This window comes from Toxotes jaculatrix, chromosome 15 (genome assembly GCF_017976425.1).
Source record: "Toxotes jaculatrix isolate fToxJac2 chromosome 15, fToxJac2.pri, whole genome shotgun sequence".
Classification (NCBI taxonomy): Eukaryota; Metazoa; Chordata; class Actinopteri; family Toxotidae; genus Toxotes; species Toxotes jaculatrix.
In genome coordinates, this window is record NC_054408.1 from 2,804,670 (window position 1) to 2,820,769 (window position 16,100).

Consider the following 16,100-nt stretch of genomic DNA (forward strand, 5'->3'; position numbering starts at 1 on the left):
AAGCATGCAGTTCAAAGTATGAAAGACTTATTTACCACTATTATTATTATTATTATTATATCACAATTTTTGTTTGTACTTCCCAGCAAGTGCTTCCTTTAAAAGATTTGTCTGATGATTTTCAGTAGTGTTGTGTTAGAGCTCTTATAGCCCATTACTCGCTGGTAAAAAAAAAAAAAAAAAAAAAAATCTGTCTCACTGTCCACAGTTTAATCTTAAAACAGCTGCCCAGGTGGACACCATTAGACAGAGGTGAGAACATGTTTTTGTTTGTAATTTGGGCGGACACTGTGATTAACCTTATTAGCAGAGGTTAGCTTAGCCACCACCTCCAAGCGGGTAACCGAAAAACAACGGAGGACCGCGATCTGGCTTAATATAGAAATCTCTCTATATATATATATATTCTCGTTTTGTAAAGACGGCGAACATGACAGCACAACAGGTAACAAGCGTTTAAAGTTCAGTTGACTGTTTTTTGGTGTTTTTTAAAAAATTTTTTTAGCTAAAGTGATCGCTGTCCCTCCAGCTTTGATATCTGCGTAGCCTTAGTTAGCTAACGTTCGCATTAGTTAGCTAACGTTCGCCTTGGTTAGCTAACGCTCGCCTTGGTTAGCTAACGTTAGCCTTCCAGTCGTGATGAAGTCGTACCCATACACTGCATATTAAAAAGGCCGTTCATGCTAACACCTTGTCGACTTCTGTGACTTTTCTCTTTTTTATTTTTATAAAACTTTTGGCCTTCTCAGACCATGGCTGTGTTTCAGACAGTGTGGCCTTGCTTTCCGCTCACTTTAGCCTACGAGGTGTCCGCTCCTCCGGCTGCCTACATAGCCGGTGAGTACGCGGGCTTGGTGGTTCGTCCGCTGGTGACACCCTGTTTTCCCAATGCGGTGATCGAGCAGCCAAGTCCAGGTAAGTCCCCGAAAGACGCTGCCAGTCACAATCAACACGGCAGTGAAAAGTAATACGAACGAAGGCGCTGCACGGTGACAGTGGTCTCTGCGGGGCTGTAGATTACTTAACAGCCTTTACATGTTTGATTCCCTAACACATTTTGTCCAGGATCTCAGGTTGTGGTTGACATTCATTCATTTCACTGTGGTTTCTCCATCAACAGAAGAGAGCAGGAAGTTGTTTCTGTACAGGTATGCAGCTGTTTTTATATCACTGTAAATAAATAAATATAACCTACACTTATCTTTTGACCAAGAGTTATTTCTTTTCATCAAACAGGTCCTTGTTCAGCTTGGTGGATGCTCATACCTATCTCGCTCTAACTGACCAAAGGTTGCTGGGCTGGTATCTGTGTTTGTCCCCAGAGGACAGAAAGATCATACAAGGTATGTGTCAGAGGACACAGCTTGATGTGAAATGATCAGTTTAATTTTATTTTCTGACAAAATGTGTTGGGTAAAATACATAAAAGACACAGATGGATGGATGGAAAGACAACTTTAAGGAAAACTTTAGTAATACAGAATGAAATTTAAGCATCAAATAGTTTTTTTCAGTACAGACCAATCAACTGATGTAAGAACTGGTGATAAAAAATGTCTTATTACAAGAGGACAAAAGAATAAATAAAACAAGCAGAAAATATGATGTTGCATTAATGACAAGCAGATGAAATATGGTTACACTAACCACTGTAACAAAAACAATGGGAACTGTACATGAGTGTACAGAAGGTAGTGTGCACATGGAGGTCATACAGATCGAAGTGAGGCTCATCCTCCTCCGCCCCCGTTGGGAGGTGCTGAAGAGCCATATGGCTCTGGGGATAAAGGATTACCTTCGTCTTTTTTATCAAGCAGCTCTGTGACAGCAGCCTGTCACCGAACATGTTCCTCTGGCTGACCAAAGTGCTGTGCAGGGTGTGGTTTGTATTGCATGTATTACATACATGAGTTTGTTCATGGCTATGCACAACAGCAAACGTACACAAAAAAAGAAAAATGACATAGTGTTTACTGGACAATTCCTGTTAGGACTGTGAAGACTTGAAGGGCTGATTTCAACATTACAGCCTTATTATACTGACAGAAGTGCTAATGTGTGTTTGAATGCAGATATATCAGTTTGCTTCCATCTTAAACACGCACGCATGTATGACCCTGTGTTACATGTAAGTGTATGTGAATGTAGCTTTGGAATGGGACAAAGGAGATAAAAGATCAGAAAAATAAGTTCATAAGTGTGAGTTTATTTTCAGAAAAAAAAGTCAGTTTTCTCTCTCTCTCTCTTAGATGAAGGAGGGTTTCACCAGTTTCTGCAAAGACATCCTGCCTTAGAACTGTCCAGGCATCATGTTTATGTGAAGTGTAAGTCCATAAGACTCTACAATCTTCTAATAGCTGTGCAGACATTAAAATAAGACAGTGCCATTTCTTTTATAACAAATGCAGATAATATTGGAAGCAGCAGTCCTGTCCAGCAAACTGTGACGTCCAACAAACAGAAGTATGTTTCACAGTATATGCAGTAAACTGATAATGCACAGTGTCGCATGAGATATGGATTTATTATTTTAAGCCCTGTTTTGTTCTCACCTCTAGATCAACAAGCGCAAAGACCTGCAGATGGGGTAACTTGCAAATCTCACACACACAATCTCACAATTTTAAAAGAGAAACAAAAAACATCTGTTTGCGTCTCCTGCAAGAGACGAACCATACACATCTGGAGCTGGAGATGCATCGCGGTAATATGACGGATTACATAACCCAAGCTGGCTGTGGCAACAGTGGAGATGGATCACAAAAACAGCCACATGAGGAAATCTACCACACCTCACAGCTGATCCACCTGCCGGACAGCTTCCATACAGCCTACAACAGCTCCATCACACAGGAAGCAAGCCATCAGATGGCCCACAGAGAGCGGGTACAGAGTTTTCTGTGTGTGTGTTAAACAGCTAACGTTGTAACACTAGTGTAGTGTTTTAGTGTTTCTGTGCTATTAATGTCCCAGCTGAATGAAGAAGAGCCATCAAGGCAGATTGCCAGTACCAGCGGTGTCTCTGTGTATGAGGATGCAGCTGCCTCGGAGAGCTTCTCTCTGGGGATGGAGCTGGAGAGATGCAGGCAGAGAGGAAATCCTGAGCTCAGGAGTCAGATGTCAGATGTCAGTGCAAGCTCCACATGTGCTGAAGTCAGTCCATTAGAGTGAGTATGAATCTTTTCACTCACACGACATGTAATTTGTTAATTTCATACAGTGAAGACTCCATGTTTTGTGTTTCGTCTCATCGTGTCTCATCTCATTGTGTAACATGAATACATGTGAATATATAATGATATGAGCAGTGCTGATTCATGTTGCAGGTCTGAATGGGCCGCAGCTGAAAAAGAGTCTTCCTCTGAGGTCTACAGCTTTGACAGTATTGAAATAGATGGTAGAGAGGACAATGACGGGAGCATTGTCCAGTCAGTGGAGCTAGAACAGGTGAACCGCGCTCCCACCTGCGACGCTACGGTTGGCACTGAGCAGGCACTGTGTGTGTCAGCTTCAACCCAGACCGAAGACCCAGAAACAGCTGACAAAAACGTCATCACTGAAGTCCACATGTCAGATTTGGACTACCTTGCTAAGGTAAGGTTCAAAAGTCAAAAGAGCTGTCATTATTGTAGCTCCAGAAGTATGTTAAACAGCCTCTTCTCAACATTTCAGGAATTTACCAAACTCAGGACGGCTCAAGAGGAACTGAGAGAGCGAAAAGAGAAAAGGTGAAGCACCAGACACAGACAGTCCTACAGTAAACTTGTTAGTGTTGCCCCAAAGGAATTTCTAACATGGTTGTAAGACTAATGTCTTTCATTATAATATTTTTTTTCCAGTTCGGTTGGTAAATTGAGAAAGGAATGTGACTGTATCCAGCGTGCTCAGCAGGCAGAGCTGTGCCTCCTGGCCCTGCAGTACAGCATGTGCAGACAGCACTGCTGGAGAGTCTACTGTACCTCTGCTGAGGGAGAACAGCTCACTGCAGCGCGTGGAGATATGAAACAGTGTTGGTCAGTTGCTCTTTCACTGCTGCCGTTTGTGGGTTTCAAACTCTAAAGTTATATGTGTCCCCCCTCTGGCAGCGAAAGTAATTACACAAACAAGTAGCAAGTGGTGAACTCCTCAGTACCATCTCTTCTTTAGCACCCTCCAGTGATAAAGTTTTACTCTACATTTACTCTAATAGGTAGAGTGTAGAGCTTTTCTGCCACAGGCTCTGCTGTACTCCTAGTTGCTGTACCTACTCCATCTCCAGTTGCTCCCCTCTTCAGCTCTGTCAAACCAATCGTTGCTGGTTGATGTAAAACACATTGCTACCAGTGCGTCAGCGTGGGAATGTCAGATTTAAACCTAACATTGTTTTAACTCGTTTGCATGAATGTGTGTTCTTTTTTTTTTTTTACCAGCTTTATGTTTTATTATTCCCTTTCCTCTTTAGGCCAAAGGACCCTTCTGAAAACATTTTGAGTGTTCTGCAAAAACTGGAATCTGACTATAATCAGATGAGGGATAAGATCCTGGACGGGTTTCCTCTGGAGCAACTTAAGCCTCTTTCTGTTGACTCTGGGAAGATAACCACAGGAGTGACTTACATCCCTGCACAGGTGAAACTTAACCTACAAACCCAGTAATGTCAGAAACCGTTTCATGTGTTTAAACCACAGGTGTAACAGCAACGGTCTAATGTTTTCCCTGTTTAGATTATCAGTGATGTACTGGGAAATCTTCCTTCTTGGTACGTTAGAACATACATGCATGTATGTCTGATGTAATTCAGTTTCAGCGGTTCAGCAGATCAGCCATGTGACTTTGTAGCCACTGTAATCAAAGCAGCAATGGCTGCCAGGTATGCTTACAGACTGAGACGTCAAAGAAGAGCACGACAAATAACAAATCCCAGTGCAGCTTGTTGTTGCCTCCTTTTCTGTTAACTGGGTCCAGTTTGATGTTTGATTGAAAAACAGGTGAAGAAGGTGAACAGCAAACCCAGCAGAGCAGTCAGTCATGTCCTCCAGGACAGAGGTGCTAACCATGATGCACGCAAGCCGGAAGAAAAGCAGACAAGTAAGCAAAAGCATCTCTCTCACATTTAAAATAACAATTACCCGGAATTAGCTGATTAGGTCAAAGACGTGCCATTCTCTGTGTGGACAGGTGCTGCATGCAAAGAGCTCAGCGTGAGCGAGGCGTGGTACGATGCTGAAGAAGACCTGGAGGCTGCTGCTGCGACGGGACTGGACCAAACAGCGATCTCAGAAGACAGGACCAATGGTGAGTGCTAAGCTAAACTTCAACAGCTGTAAATGTGGAAGATTTTGAATGAGTTTTTGATCAAAGTCTTAGTGGTGAATTTGTTGTAACCACAGAATCTGCCAGTGATGAGGCCAAGAGCTCAGTACTCTGTGTTTCCAACCTGCCCAGTAACGTGACACAGGTGAGTTTGTACATCTCACAGGAGAACTCATGGGAATAAGTGCTAGTGTAGTTGTGATATGTGATTCAAAATGAATATGTGTTAGAAATTTTAAATAGCAACACTGATTTTGTAATGTAATGTTTAACTTTAACGCGTTGCGTGGTGCCATTGTAACCAGCAGAGGGCAGTACAGGCTTTAAATAAGACTTTGTCTTTGCCAGAGTGATGTGATGCTGTGGTTTGAGAAATACCATCCCTCTGAAGTCAGTGTCTCTGTTTTAAAGAACGATGTGAGGTGAGCTGCATGAGAACCTTTATTAACACACACTACCTGAGACATTTCTCTCATCTCATTGTCCATATATCAACAACTGTCTGTCTCTTTGGCTGCATTCTCCAGAGTTGCCATAGTGATGGTAAGTGGCCCCCAATCGGCTGAGGCTGCAGTGAGAGAGATGAATGGCTTCAGCAGGGAAGGCCATACTTTAAATGTGGAGCACATCAGCGGAGCTGTTGGTGGGAGCCAGACCCGGAGCCAAAGCCAGGCCTCGGCCTCCGTCAGTGAGCCTGAGTCCTCACAGGAGGTCACCAAACCACAACCGCCCAAGACTGACCTCAGTGGCGCAGAAAGAAAGGTGAGAGTGTGGATGGGAAAAGTATGATGGGATGTGGAAGTGATATATGATAAAGACGAGGCCTCTTGAACTCATTTTTCAGTCTGCATTTGGAGCTGTCAGACACATAAAGCTGCTTTAAATCTTTCAGGAAAATAAGGATGTTTTTATAAAAATCCTTTCTTTCTGTATGACAAAAGATAAATAAAACAAAGCTGAAAATGAATCTGAAAATTAATCAATTAAGCAACTATTTGAATAATCAATAAATAATTTCAGTCAATTTACAAACAAGTTCCAGACTTTCTCCTATTTCAACATCTCTTAGACTTGAGCTTTTTTTTATAAACAAAACAGTGAGAAAATAATTACTAGATTAATAAATAAAGAAAATAATCATTATTTGTGTTCCTAAAATAAGATGTAATCATGTTGTAGATCTTAGTTGATTCATTTCCTCCTCTGTTGTTCTCTAGTTGATATCTCAGCCACCTCTTAGCTCAGGCATCAAGAACAGGAAGGTGATCTGCATCTCGCCCACGGCAAAGGGAACCTGTGTGCCCCAACACTATGGCACCATGGGCAGCTTCGATACTCTGATGGCAGAGCTGACACAGCGCCACCCAGAGGTTGGGAGGCAGAGGATTGTGGATGCTCTGATAGAGCTGAGGGCCAAGCACCGGGGCATCCTCAGCGGCCTGCCCCTCAGGACCATCAGGGAGATGACGTCCGAGCTTCTGGCCAAACCAGCGAGTGCTACACAGATATGAGGAAGCAGGAATCAATACTTTTTGGTTTTTACCAGAGATGTGGATGTGATTTTGTTTTGGGTTTTTTTTTCAGCATCACATCAAGTTTCTTTTTTACAACTTAAATATTTCCTTGAAGAGGGAAGGAATCAGTCTAAAAGTAATTGGACGTGAACCTGAGCTGAAAAGGTTCAGTTTGCCTTAAAAAGTAGTTCGGAAACGTTGTCTGTGCTTTCAGATTTTTGTTTTTGATTGTTGAGAGCGGAGTTTTTTGGAGCATTTCAGGTTTGAGGGTTTCAAACGTTGCCTCGCCGGCTTCTGAGTTAGTTTTAAAGATAATAGTTTACATTCTAAAATGGTGTTTAAGTTTACATACAGTTGTACGTGCAGCAGCTTTGTTTGTTTGTCACATCTGATATTAATAAAAAATATTGAACATATTTTGAAATATTTTCTTAAATCGTGTTGTGATCCACGTGAGCCCCTCTCTGTGCTAGGTTTAGGGGCTCTCCCTGACTAATGTTCCCACTGGACTGACCTCTCTAACATAAGGAAACGGAGCTTTCATGAACCCAAAGTGTTGGATTTTCAGTAAAGCCTGGTGAACACGGCTCCTCTGACTGCTCTACCAGATCTCCTCCTCATTCTTCTGTCCTGCTTTCTAATGCTTTTTGTCAAAAGGCAGTAGAAAGCCGTCAGGGTGACAACAAACCTCCTGGACCAGTCCCTGGGAGCCACCGCTAGGGGTCCGAGCAGTCTGCGCTGGTGTCAACCACAATATGGTGCCGACGGTTCAGCCGAGCAGCGAACGGGTTAATGTGATCCCTGGTTGGAAATGGGCGGAGATTGCAGCTGGGACACGAACCGGACAACCGAGCAAGCAACAGTCAAATCTGGAAAAGAAAATCCGCGCAGAGAGTTTTTGTGTGTTTATCTTTTTGTTCCCTCTTCTGGGCGCGACCTTTGTCCTTTTTTGTTTTGTTTGTTTATTTTAATTTTGCGTGCAGCGGACAGAGAAGAGCCATGAAACCGACGCGAAGTTGTGGAGTAGCTGTCAGCTTTGGGTGAAGCCGTCGGGACGTGGAAGGCTGCAGAGGTTCAAGAAGCGGATCAGCAGGACGGTCTGGGGCGCACTGTAAAACAATGGAAACTGTCGCCCCTCTTTACGCGGATCCCTCAGTATGAGCGGAGAATAGGCGCCTCGGCCGAGCTGCGATGGTCTGAACGCACTTTACTGTTGTGGTTTTCACAGATCAACAGGGGCTCAATTCAATGAGAGGTCTGATGGGAAAGTAATAAATCGGCGTGTGCTGCGAACAGAGATAGAGATCTGGTATTTCGCTGGGCGGTGATAACCACGCTGAGTGACACCATGTGGACCCCGGGGACGTGGATGTGGCGAGCGGCTCTGTGCTGCGTGCTTCTGGAAGCGTTAACGCGCACTGCCAGAGGTAGGACAAAGCAGGCTCGTCTGCTTCACCACAAATTCTCTTATCATCAGTCAACAACATGTTGCCCTGTGAGCCAGTGTTTGGGGCAAACACCTCAGGCGCTGCTGTGAACCGGCGCCGCATGGAGGCGAGAGAAACGACAGTGTTTGGATGTTTGTGTTTCACTGGCGGTTCACAGCACAGTTCGCAGAGGAGGGGAGAGGCCAACTGTAGTGTGGAAATCTGCCTCACAGACACACCTATATACTTTAATATCTGACAGCTATCACAAGCCAACAGTTACGAAAGTGTCGCACTGACCAGAAATATGGACACGCTTGTGTAATCCCACGCATGCTTGCTTTGTGAATTTATGGTGTTTAGTTGTTGTTAGCACCGTGTGTCACAGCGATGGTATTTTCATTTCTGGCTGCACACTCTCTGCTCTTTATTTTTATTTATTCATCTATTTTTGGTGAAATATCCTACAACATAATGCACTCCAGCACAACACCACAAACTACAGCTTCAAACATTACCACAGAGCTGTGTACACACCTCTGAGACACACAAAATCAAAGTATTCACAAAGCACAGGTTTGATTGGATTGCATGACTGTGCACAGGGGTGTCTGTTTTTCTGCTTCCTGATTTTGTTTTTCCCATTTCAGTCTCAGTACTGTAACCGTCCCTCTCTATTATCCTTTCCCACCCTTTCTCAGGTCTCAACATGTGTATGAGTGGCAGTGCAACGTCCTGTGAAGAATGTCTCCTGATTCACCCCAGTTGCGCCTGGTGCGCACAAGAGGTACAGCTTACCTGCTGCATTGTTTTCAGGATTTGTGCACTGTGCAGGTGCAGAACGGGAGCGTGCATGAGTGTATGTTCAGCTCTCTCTGGGAATTAGGAGTTCCAACAGTTTCCATAGAGATGAAATCATGATTGCAGCCCACGTGTCACTACATCTAAAACGTTTTTCACGGGTTACAATGAGTAATGGAGGTCTGTGGCTTATCCATCCCTCAGGATTTTGGGAGGGGGCGGACTCTGACATCACGGTGCGATTTTAGTCCAAACCTGCAGAAGAGGGGCTGTGAGGCTCGGTTCATCGAGTACCCCACCAGCAGCATCTCAGTCCTGCAGAACATGCCCCTGAGTTCTAAAGGGTCCGGGTCAACCCAGTACAACGTGGTCCAGATCATGCCTCAGAAAATCTCCCTCAGCTTGCGGCCAGGTAAATATTATAAAACGTGTAGAGTGGCATGAACGTCAGAGGAGTTAAAAAAAAAAGAAAGCCACATCTCTTACATGTTTTTGTGAGTAAACCAGACAGATTCTTTCCACTTGTCCATCCAGGAGATCAGACGTGGTTTGGACTGCAGGTGCGGCAGGTGGAGGACTATCCGGTAGATCTTTACTACTTGATGGACCTCTCTCTTTCCATGAAAGATGACCTGGACACCATCCGTAATCTGGGCACCAAGCTGGCCCAGGAGATGGGAAAGCTCACCAGCAACTTCAGGCTGGGCTTTGGCTCCTTTGTGGACAAAAACATGTCCCCATTCTCCTACACGGCTCCCAAGTATCAAGAGAATCCATGCAATGGGTGGGTAGTGGACGCAAGATTTACTGCACGTTTAAATCGGGACTGTGCTTTGATGGCTTTTGCATTAAAGTGTCTGTTGGACTGACAGATATTATTATTATGTAAATACAGTTTAGAAGCAGTGTGAAAACGTACTGTAGACCTACAAACAAAGAGCAGAGTTACAGGACTGGATGTGAGGTTGAGACTGAGAAATGTTCTCACTTGACGTAAATGTGCAGCAGTAGATGAAAAGTGTCCTGAAGCCCACGTGTTCTGTTTTTGCACCTTCATGAATCATGTATAGTTTGATATGCTGCAGTTGCAAGAATGAGAGATTTTTCATTTTTGATGAAGCAGAGTGAATAAGCAGTTCTTCAAAATGGCCCCTCTGCTCCCGCGCTCCTCAGGGTTGTCGATGAGGACAAACTGAAAAGGAACACAGTGGATAGAGGGTAAAAAGCTGTGGCACACGATGTTTGCCCTGGAGGTGAGGCTTCACTGCACTAACTCACCGCCCGGCATCGCGCATCACTTCCTATCTAGGTTATGGCCTTGGCTGTGTGCATGCATGTGTGTGCGTCAGTCACACACAGTCAAGCGCGGCGGGGAAATATTAAAGGGATAGAGGGCAACATTTTGACCCTGAGAAATCCATCTCACTTCTGCCGCTGTTTAAACGAGGCGAGAACACGGCCTGCGTTTCAATCAGCTGGATTTTGGAGAACGTCTGATTTTATTTTTTATACTGTTATCAAAGCAAGATGATCCATCAATGGGCCCTTTAAATAATGCTGCTGGGACTGATGCAATATTTCCATTGATGTTGTAGAAATCAAGTCAGTTTGACCAAGGTTTTTTTTTTTTTTTTTTTTTAATAAATGGAGAAAATAAATGCAGATAAAACAAGGCCAAACCTTCTCGCTTCCTTACCTGGATCTCTGCCTCTCTGTCGCCCTGCACAGATACAAACTGTTCCCCAACTGTGTCCCTACCTTCGGTTTCCGCCACATCCTCTCACTGACGGACAAAGTGGACCGTTTTAATGAGGAAGTACAGAAGCAGATGGTATCTCGCAACCGGGATGCACCAGAGGGCGGATTCGACGCCATCCTACAGGCTGCTGTTTGTAAGGTGACAAATGTCTCATGTCTTAATCTTTTTACTAACAGAGGATTAAGTTCATCCACTCTTTAGTATTGTTATTTAGTGCCCCTTTGAGATCCTTTGAATACTCCCTGTCAGTGAACCCTGACTTGGCTGCATCTAGTGACAGCACACATCTGATTTCGATGGAGGGGAAAGCCGCTGTGAAACTACTGAGATGCCCCCGTGACAAGCGTCTGGCCTATTTGCTTGTTAATTAAAAGCACCATGGGGGATAGACAGGAAGTGCAGTCTGGTGCAGCTGTTTAAACATGAGGACAAGTCACTCACAGGCCCAGTCATATCCCTGTTTTTCTCTTCCGATTTAATTGTTTTCTAGAGAATGACTTCCTCCAAGTAGCTCCTGCCTTGTAATTTACTCAGGCTGCACCATTTCAAACACACTGGTTAGGAGACTGGGCTGGGTCTGTCCAAAGGCCTGATTGATCCAGTTTCATTCAGCGCTGGTCAGGTCAGACATTAGATGTGAAGATTATTTCAACATAAATGACTCAAAACAGTGATATTGTGTCTGAAACGCCCACGAATGCCTGGATGTGGACATGATTTTAACTTCAGTTTTCTATTGGCTGGGATTTTTCTTTTTTTTTTTTTTTTTTTAAATACACGTGCCTCCTCCGTGAGTTTGAACACATATTTAGCAACATATTTATTTCCTTTTTTACGTCAACAACACAAAATAGTCATCCAACGGTGTCGTCAGATGCAAAGCTCAGGCTTCTCACACAACACGTTTCCCTTTTTTTTAAATAGATGCTTGTGTCCCTCTTCAAAGAGGCGTTGGATAGGAGCACAGCTCTGTTGTCTACTGTACAGATCAAATAATGGACAAAAGCTCTCTGTTCTCACTGGGTGAAATGCTGTGTTTCTTTCGTGTCATGCATTAGTCAGCACTCTGTCGAATGCTCACTGCCGCTGCCTGTTGTTTCCTATTGATAATGACCAAACTGAACGTGCTGCAAAAAACTCTCGCTGTAGTTGTGTGGGAGTTTGGATCAGTGGTTCTCAAACTTGTGGGAAGTTTGAAAGTATCTGTAAGAGCCAAGGATACAAATCCATTTAGTGTATGTGTTGAAATTCCTCCGCGTATCATGGCTGTGACCGTTCTTTGGTGTAACAAAACCAAAAGAATAGTGACACCATTGGATTTTTTTACTCTCCCTCACAAGCAAGAACGAAACCAAAAAACATTTCCTCTGGGTCCTAATCTGCTGCACCCTGTTAACAGGAGAAAATAGGTTGGAGGAAGGAGGCCTACCACCTGCTGGTGTTTGCCACAGATGACGTACCTCACCTTGCTCTGGACGGCAGGCTGGGAGGCCTCGTCCAGCCCCACGACGGACAGTGTCACCTCGATGAGGAGAACGAGTACAGCGCCTCCACTAAGATGGTAAGAAGAGCTGCTCATTCTGTTGCCTGTCTCACAAAGACAGCAGTGTTCAGGGTCTGGCACAGGGTTTTAGATTGGAGGTAGGCCACCTCATCTCTCTCTCTCTCTCTCTCTCTCTCTCTCTCTCTCTCACTCTTTTTTTTGGGTGCTTTATTTCAGATTTTTTTTATCTTCTAAAAGATCCCACCACCTTCCACCCTTCCTGCCACCAGCACGAGAAAAGAAAAGAGAGAAATTCAGTAATGAAAATTATGCTATGTCACTTTGCAGTTCTCCACATGTGATGATCGTCAGTCCTTAAAAAAAAAACAAATTAAAAATCGAACTTTCTGTAACTGCAAAAACTCCAGTTGCGTTTTTTAACCCAAGTGAAATCATCTCTCACCTCAGAGCAGCCGATTCACGCTGCAGCTTCACATTCCCTAGGAAATTTGAACCCTGTAATTTACTGTAATCCAGTTCATATCAGCATTGTTGATCAAATCTCAGTTACTTTTCCTGAGAAAATCCAGTTGTGAAAGGACGTTGGATGTGTGTTCACCCAAAGAATATCTGGAAGATACAATCGAAACACTGAGCGTGATTCCTTCTTTAATAACCAGGGTTTTTTTTACGACAGTATGAAAACCTTTTAAGGATTTCAGGCTCCACTTGGTTCTTATCCAAGTCTACATGGAGATTTGAGTACTTTTTAAACCAGTTTCTTTGCTAAATCTTCCTTCATTCCAAAGAAAAACTTGATTAAATTCAGCTGAAACAAGATGGAGCATTTTTTTTTAAAATTTGTATTCAAGCAGGCAGCGTGAGTGAGAACACATGCTTATAAATAGCAACAGCCTGTGGTGGTAATTGCAGAGGGAAGAGTCAATACACGCTTCCACACCTGGAGGCTGCGAGTAAAACCACAGAATAGGCTGTGGACTTGTAAATAAGCAGCTGAAGAGCATGCAGTGGCACAAGAATGTAAAAGATATTTCTCTCTGACGTTTTCGACCAAGCTCTTCCACTTCCAGCAGATGTCCGGGAACAGTTCTGACATGAATCATAAAGTCAATCAGGAGCCAGTGGATTTTTAAGAACAAAGGAAGTCCTTCACTCACAAGACGTTCAATGAGTGCCAGAAAATGGCAGTGGTCTAATGCTATGAAAAATAGATCAATATCATGTGGATGGTGCTGTGCTCCCATTTATTCAGGATTTTCTTTCAGTTGTTTTTATGGTTGATTTTACTCTAAAAGCCAAATTTCTGAAGACAAATTGATATCAGTGTTTATCAGACAAGAGCCACAGTTTAGAAATACTGTTGTAAAGGAGGGGATTTATCTTCAGAGCTTTTATCTTTGATTTTATTTTTACTGTGCCTCAAAAAATGTTAGAAAGGTTTCTCTTTGTTTGTGGGACACACTGTTCCATGTTTCTGTTTTTCAGTCAGACCATTGGATCTGTAATCAACACAAATCACTGGGAGTTTTTTTTTTTTTCTCAAAAAAAAAGAAAAAAAAAAGAAATCTGACCAGGGACCATTCTGCATCCAGTGAAAATAACCACATCTCAAAGGGCAATCTGGAAAGCTCTCACACTCTTTATTTGTGATACTGAAATGTGATGAACATGAACTTTTCTTTCTGCAGGACTATCCTTCTCTGGCTCTTCTCGGGGAGAAACTGGCAGAAAATAACATCTTTCTCATCTTTGCAGTCACCAAACGGCTGTACGTTATTTACAAGGTACTTAGAATTTTTTCTTTATCGTTATGGATCAAAGACTTTTTGTGTGTTCCTTTATATTTAAGCAACTAATGCTGTCTCTTATTTGCTCCTTTACAAAGAATTTTACTGCACTCATACCTGGAACTACAGTTGAAATCCTGGATCAGGACTCCAAGAATGTCATTCAGCTGATCATCACAGCCTACAATGTAAGTAAAGAGTGTCTGCGCTGGTATGACCGTCGGCGTGTGGGATTTCCTGTTTGTGTGTTGTCAGAGAGCCAAGTAACGACACAGAGGGATTTGAGAAGAGCGATAAGAAGAGGGGGAGGAAAATTCTTTAGTCTTCCCTCTACTGTGACACAGATAACGAGCCTCCAGCTGACATGGGTGCTTACACACAAGCTGGATTTCTCTTTTGGGTAGTGGGGCTGGTATCCTGAAGTGGTTTTAACAGCTGACTTTGTGGCAAATATTTCTCATAGGGGCAGAAAATGTTAGTCAGTCTATTGACAGAAGAGCAATCAACAGTTTTTGACAATGGAGTAATCACTTAAGTCAGTTAGTAAGGAAAAAATGCCACGTGTTGTGTGAGAGGATTTGTTGGAAGTTGAATATCTTTGGGTCTTGGGCCGTCAGACAAAACAAAGCACTTTGAAAATGTCAGTTTTGGGCTCTGTGGAGTTCTGATGGGCATTTTTCACTATATTTACAGAACATTTCATAGAATTAACCAGAGGTTCTCAGCCAAGGGGTCACAATATAAATGTGAGGCGTGCAAAATGAATAACGGCACAAGAACCAGAAAAAATATGCAGCAAAACTACAAAGCAACTGAATTTTAACTCAGGTTATTATAAGCTGTTGTATGGAGGTTTAAATGGCCGTAAGATGTGAGGTGTGTTGAGTCTCACTGCAGCCGTGTGATCTGATGGTTTACAAATGAAGGTGAAAGAGGTCTAAGCATCAGACAGACCTGTACTAGATTCTGCATTAAAGCTGGGAGTTAGAAATGGTCACATACTCTTATGATGTGTGGTGTGTCGCAAACCATCACATTATTCTTTTGTCTAGTGAGTCCCACTTCTGTCTGTCTGGCCCGCACACTGCAGCCTGTTATTTGTCTGATTGCCTGTCCTAAATATAAAAAAAAAAAAAATCTATTTGTTTTTCTGAGCGTTTTGAATCCAAAGCGTTGTGCTGCACAGAGTCAGCCTTTCCCTAAAATGTTTTCCTGTGTGGGTGTGCAGATTTTTCCTCGCCTCAGTCGGGAGGAACTGCATCTTGCGTTGGCCCGTGGCGGTGTATTCTCTGCGACAGAAACTTGTGTCAAACGCAGACTTGACATGCTCAGTGTGTGGGAGTGAGCTTGAATGAAGAGCTTTGACTCACGGCCTTATTAACATTCCAGCTGCCACATTATATCCACCACTCCGGGGCTGTTAGCTTGATAGGCTTTGCCAAACACTGTGAGGTTATGTTGTGTAACCAACTCATTTTTCCTGAAATTTGACTGTGGCACAAAGCTGCTGCTCGCTGTGATTGTGTTAAGGGTCAGAAAAGTGTAAATACGTGTGAGAGAGAGCGAATGAGGGCATACTAACCTGTGTGCTCCAAGTACGATCCTGATTTACCCCGGGCACAGTTACATCACAGTAAACGTGCATGAATGGTTACACAGTGGGTTTGTGCATGTTGCCTGCAGCTGGCATTGCAAACAGCCGTAGTATTTCACATCCACACACATGCAACCTGCATCCGTGCATGGCAGTTGTGGTTGTGGTAAGATTAACTATAAAATGTGCGTAACCAGGGCAATGCAGCCCCCATGTTTCACTCTTTTCCACTCTGTTACTCAACCAGAGTCACAGACATGAAAGGATAGACGGAGGTGGTTCCAATTTAAGTGTCTGTGCAGGAGGCATCATGTTAATGTGGCTGTAGTTTCAGAACATTGGAAAGTGTTTATGTGCACAATGGCAACTGCTAGAAATCCTCTCTGCACCGTTTCAGAGAAACTGTGTAAGCAGTTATTTTA

The 16,100-nt window shown here is 43.4% G+C and overlaps 2 protein-coding genes across 3 annotated transcripts in view; both read left to right on the top strand.

The window, feature by feature from the left end:
- The first annotated feature begins 1,018 nt into the window (after nt 1–1,018).
- Nucleotides 1,019–7,165, top strand: rbm44 (RNA binding motif protein 44). Its single transcript, XM_041057520.1, has 17 exons — nt 1,019–1,148; nt 1,237–1,343; nt 2,250–2,324; nt 2,409–2,463; nt 2,559–2,587; nt 2,666–2,886; nt 2,974–3,167; nt 3,327–3,594; nt 3,673–3,728; nt 3,840–4,013; nt 4,442–4,607; nt 4,968–5,067; nt 5,158–5,274; nt 5,370–5,437; nt 5,641–5,714; nt 5,820–6,054; nt 6,510–7,165. Exons 1-17 carry the CDS (start codon nt 1,036–1,038, stop codon nt 6,801–6,803), a joined length of 2,346 nt encoding a protein of 781 aa, XP_040913454.1. The 5' UTR covers nt 1,019–1,035; the 3' UTR covers nt 6,804–7,165.
- A 489-nt stretch (nt 7,166–7,654) lies between these two features.
- itgb5 (integrin, beta 5) overlaps nt 7,655–16,100 on the top strand; it is a 37,106-nt gene continuing 28,660 nt past the window's right edge. For both annotated transcript variants that reach the window (XR_005895372.1, XM_041057191.1), the window contains exons 1-8: nt 7,655–8,233; nt 8,935–9,020; nt 9,239–9,446; nt 9,569–9,818; nt 10,763–10,931; nt 12,193–12,354; nt 13,986–14,081; nt 14,183–14,272. Coding sequence is in view for 1 of the 2 variants with exons in the window: in XM_041057191.1 (XP_040913125.1) it covers nt 8,155–8,233; nt 8,935–9,020; nt 9,239–9,446; nt 9,569–9,818; nt 10,763–10,931; nt 12,193–12,354; nt 13,986–14,081; nt 14,183–14,272 (1,140 nt within the window). In the remaining variant the exon portion in view is untranslated. The remainder of the gene's footprint in view (nt 8,234–8,934; nt 9,021–9,238; nt 9,447–9,568; nt 9,819–10,762; nt 10,932–12,192; nt 12,355–13,985; nt 14,082–14,182; nt 14,273–16,100) is intronic.

What these genes read in the sequence shown, in the direction of transcription:
- rbm44 (XM_041057520.1), top strand. Translation starts at nt 1,036, where the DNA reads ATGTTTGATTCCCTAACACATTTTGTCCAGGATCTCAGGTTGTGGTTG. An exon ending in GCTGAAGTCAGTCCATTAGA is followed by an intron (nt 3,168 to 3,326) that starts GTGAGTATGAAT and finishes TTCATGTTGCAG; the next exon opens with GTCTGAATGGGCCGCAGCTG. An exon ending in TCAGTGGCGCAGAAAGAAAG is followed by an intron (nt 6,055 to 6,509) that starts GTGAGAGTGTGG and finishes GTTGTTCTCTAG; the next exon opens with TTGATATCTCAGCCACCTCT.